This window comes from Nicotiana sylvestris, chromosome 8 (assembly GCF_000393655.2).
Source record: "Nicotiana sylvestris chromosome 8, ASM39365v2, whole genome shotgun sequence".
Taxonomy (NCBI): Eukaryota; Viridiplantae; Streptophyta; class Magnoliopsida; order Solanales; family Solanaceae; genus Nicotiana; species Nicotiana sylvestris.
In genome coordinates this window covers 205,116,781-205,121,352 of record NC_091064.1, presented here as the reverse complement: position 1 = coordinate 205,121,352, position 4,572 = coordinate 205,116,781, and the positions used below count along the sequence as shown (strand labels likewise).

General features: G+C 31.8%; 1 protein-coding gene across 1 annotated transcript; it reads left to right on the top strand.

The window, feature by feature from the left end:
• Positions 1–2,253: 2,253 nt before the first annotated feature.
• On the top strand, positions 2,254–2,972 carry LOC104231811 (14 kDa proline-rich protein DC2.15-like). The gene has a single exon (XM_009784868.2). The coding sequence runs from the start codon at positions 2,331–2,333 to the stop codon at positions 2,709–2,711; it is 381 nt and encodes a 126-aa protein (XP_009783170.1). The 5' UTR covers positions 2,254–2,330; the 3' UTR covers positions 2,712–2,972.
• Positions 2,973–4,572: the final 1,600 nt, after the last annotated feature.

Sequence of the window (4,572 nt, the reverse complement as noted above, 5' to 3'; positions counted from 1 at the left end):
ACATAGTTGGTCGCCTATTAGGATTTGACAGTTGAACCATATCCTAGGGTGATCCAGAGCTATAAGGACAGAAAGAATTACTACATTATTCTTCTACTGGTTCTTGAGAGTAAATTTTATACTTCATGCTATCCGGTCGTTAAGGAGTGTTGCTAGACGTCACCCTTGATTAGTATATTGATGTGGTCAATTTACTACCGATTTAGTATTGAACCTATGGGGTCGCACACTAACGAGTGTTCCGATCTTTGCTAAAGGACTAATTACTTTATTATTTGTTAATTAAATTAAAGAATTTAATTAGTCAAATAAATTTAGTTAGTTAGTCCAAATGAAATATTAATTATATTTTTTGCTAGCACAGAAGATATAATTAATATTGTGAACAAGTTGAAGTTTTCTATTTGGAATAGAAAATTAAATTATCTCTTGGTCAAAATATATATGTGATATATATAGTTTCTATTTATTTAATTTATATGGGATGTATATAATATATTAATGATGAAGATTTACTTGGAAAAACCAATTTAGGATTGGATTGCCAAAGAACGTTGTGAGCTCATTTCAATCCCATTAAGAATGGGATTGATATTCCTTTTTAATATAATGCATTAAATGATACTTCAATTCCAATTGGAATTGGATTTGAAATAGGCAGTCATGATGCCAATTAGATGGAATTACGAATTTCCATATAAAATATTCCATGAAGTTTATTTTTGGAATAAACTTTTACCCTAGATAAATCATTACCTCAACCAAATAGGAAAAAGGTTTGTAGGTGATGTTATATAAAGGGTGATGGGGAAAATTTGTTGGATCACTGATTCTTGAGAAGAAAACCCACTTTGTGAAAGTGAGAGTGCAATACAAAGCCAAGAGAGAAAATACAATAGCAAGAAAGGTATTGAATGTTCTTCTAACATTGAGTTGAGATTTTTGTGAAAAATTTCAACACAATATTTTGTTCAATTTGTTCGCGGGTTTCATTGATCAAAGAGTTGATAGCAAGGATCAGTCTCGGTGTGGATACGCATAGAGTCTTCGCACTATCGAAGAAATTTTGAAACGAGACTCTTTTCACCAGGTACGTCTTAGATCTGATCTATTGACTTGTAAATAAATTTTAAACATAAAAAGATCTGCCTAGGATTGTTATTGTCTTCCGCTGCGTGTTACGAACACCTATAAGCGATCCTTCAATTGGTATCTCCAAATTCTTAAGTTTAAAAAAAAGAAGCATTTTAGCTTCTTCTGCTACCTCCGATCAAACTTTAAGTGTTTAATTTGACTTTCATGCACAATTAGACTGTCTTTTGCAATATCATGACTACTAATTAATTAGGATAGAAGAACCAACAACTAAATATGAATTTTCCAAAGGACTAAATATAATAAGATTAATTTATAGTCTTACATTTTAGTTCACTAAAACAATTAATATGGGTATTACTATGTTTTACTCCCTCCGGTCCACAATAAGTGATCAATTTGCTTTTTTATTTTGGTCCAAAATAAGTGTCCATTTATATAATCAAGAAAAAATTAAATTTATTTTTTTAAAATTACCCTTATTTACGTATCCCTAAAAAGTCATTTACTCCTCACATTTGAGAAGAGAAGTAAGTGCTACTATAACTATGCTGTAACATTTAATTAAAGGTAGTTTAGTCACACTAACTATTTTTGTCTAGAATTTAGTATTTTCTTAATGGATGTGTATAAAGTAAATTGGTCACTTATTGTGGACAACAGGGAGTATATATGCATGCAGTAGACGTGGATATTCAGTCCCCATTAATTCCAACTCACGTTGGGCTTAGACGATATTGGTGGACCATTTTTCGTTATCTTAATTGAAGAAGCGAAGCGAGCGATTAACCTATAAATGGAAGTTGTCATGCCCCTAATTAATTTATTTCATTTTGTTAAATATTTTCAAAGCCTTAAAGCATATTAGTACTAATTAACACATGCAGGGGAAATTCACGGGTTACAAAGTGCAGGCATATTTATAAGATATTGTTAAGAGAACGAAATAAAACAATTAAAATTCCTGGATATAATTGGAACTCAGCGAGGAACATGGCAACTTGTTTTCCTACTTCACATGCTTCCTAGATCTACCCAAATATATGCTAATTCTTTGCCAGCCTAAATTCCTGACTTACACATGGATTAAATTGTTCTCTTATCATTCTTTTAATCTCCCTCCTTATACATGCAGCCTATAAAAACCCAACCATATTATACATTCTTCATCATCAGAGAGTTCAATACATTAATTTCTCTAAATTAATCTCTCTTTTGTTAGCAAATCTTGCAAGATGGCTAAGTCACTTGCTCTCTTTCTTGTATTCAATATCCTTTTCTTCACTGCGGTCAGTGCATGCTACACTTGCCCTAGCCCTAAAGCAAAACCAACACCAACCCCTTCTCCTTCTGAAGGAAAATGCCCAACTGATGCCTTAAAACTAGGTGTTTGTGCCAATGTGCTTAATGGTTTACTAAATGTTACACTTGGAACTCCACCTGTAAAACCATGCTGTAGTCTTCTTGGAAATCTTGTGGATTTGGAAGCTGCTGTCTGCCTTTGCACTGCACTTAAGGCTAACATTTTGGGAATTAACCTTAATATCCCTATTTCCCTTAGCTTACTTCTTAATGTTTGCAGTAAGGACATTCCAAAGGGCTTCACTTGTCCCTAAATGGTCTTTTCAACTTTTTCTTTAAATTGTTTTCTGAGTATGCTTCTGGATTTTCATTTGTTTAGCAGTTTAAAATATTCAATTTGTTTCCCATTGAGTTAGGTTTATGTTTTGTTTTGGATTATTCATTGTTGGAAAGCACCGCTTGCCTATTTGTTTCATTGTTTGTATGTCCTGTTGAATAAAATATTTCTATATTTAATTCTTTGTATGAAGTTTGGTGGTTCTCATTCGGGTTATATGTATTTATTTTCTTACTAATTATGATGTATTTTTATTTTTTAGCCACACAGTACGGGTAGGGTTTCTGGCTGACCCCTATATTTTATTAATGATAATGATGCACTGTGATAAATTAAAAAAAAAACGATTAAAAAACAAAAGAAGTAGATCCCTCCCCAACTCTTCAAAAGTAAATTTCTAAAATAAGATCATTTGTTCATAAATTTTCAGCTTCAGAATCCATCATATCCCACCTCTCCTTAAAAGTCGTTTTTTTAATTTACAATTTTTGCAAATCAATAGAGTTTAACTTTCTCTACTCGGATACTATAGTGAGTAATTTTTCTACACTATGAGATTAAAATAAACTACAACAACAAGTAACTTTTTTATAATAAGCCTAATCTGATAATATAGAAAAGAAGCAAAAATTATAACAAGTTAAAATGTATTGCTCATATAAAAACTATTACGTAATTGCATCAATAGTATTTGCGACGACCAACACCGTCGCTCGTCTCATTAAATTTCCAGCGCTTCACCCATTGTGTTGTGATGTAGAGTATAAGATCGAAATCTTTTTAATGAAACAAGCTTTGCTGATTGCTGCTAATAGTGTGAATATTTTCAAAAAAAATCCACCTTTATGATGAGGAGCCTGCCGATGGATTAACATCCAAAACGTAAAAACTTAATTATAGACATATAGAAGGGAACGTGAAATATTTTCTCATCATTGTAAATCAGTAAACGGATAATAGAATTCGTATCTTATCGACCGATGTCCTCTAATTCTAATAGCTTTCTTTTCTTTTCTTTTTTGGTAAAAGGGGAATATTACAGAAAGAATTACAAGAAAATACACGTGACTTCACACCATAACAAAAAATGGTCCATGTTTTTGAGTTTTACTTGACCTAGTCCATATTGTACATATTTTGAAAGCACTAACAAATTCAAAATCTGTGTTCTTACAACTATTGTTTCTAAAATTATGGAGTTAAATCTGTGTTCTCACAACCATTGCTTTCACTCTCTCTTCTTCTCATAACCATTGCGTTCACTCTCTCTTCTTCTCACATCTTCTACATATGCTTCAAGGAGCCATGTATTTTCTGCTTCTCCCACTGAGTCACCTGGTTGCAATGTAGGAAAATTGAAGAGTAGAAGTCCACCATTAAAGGCCATTCAAAGCTTTGCTTTCGAAAATAAGATTTTTTTAGTTTGTTAGTTGCTTGGATTGGGTGTTGTTCCAATTGATTGAAAACATCAAAAGGAGTTTAAAATTTAAATTTGAAGTGATTTTGAGTAGATTTGAGCAAAATTTGAGTTAAATTTCAGAGAAGACGCAAGGAAGAAGACGAAGTTAGTTTTTTGTATAATTATGTATATGAGTGTATAATAGTGTATATGAGTGTATAAACACATCTTATACACTTTTATACACCTTTATACAAACGTATGTAGACGAATTTCTTTCACGATTTTCAGTTGCAATTCTTGTTCAAAACCAGCCCAAATCTCCATTAAATGACTTCAAATTTTAGGTACAACCTCCTTATACTATTTCTAACAAGTCTAAATAACATCAACTCCAAATTTTTCATAAAATCAAATTTGGAATTTAAACCCACTATTG

Coding starts and splice junctions, on each gene's coding strand:
- LOC104231811 (XM_009784868.2), top strand. CDS start 2,331: ATGGCTAAGTCACTTGCTCTCTTTCTTGTATTCAATATCCTTTTCTTC.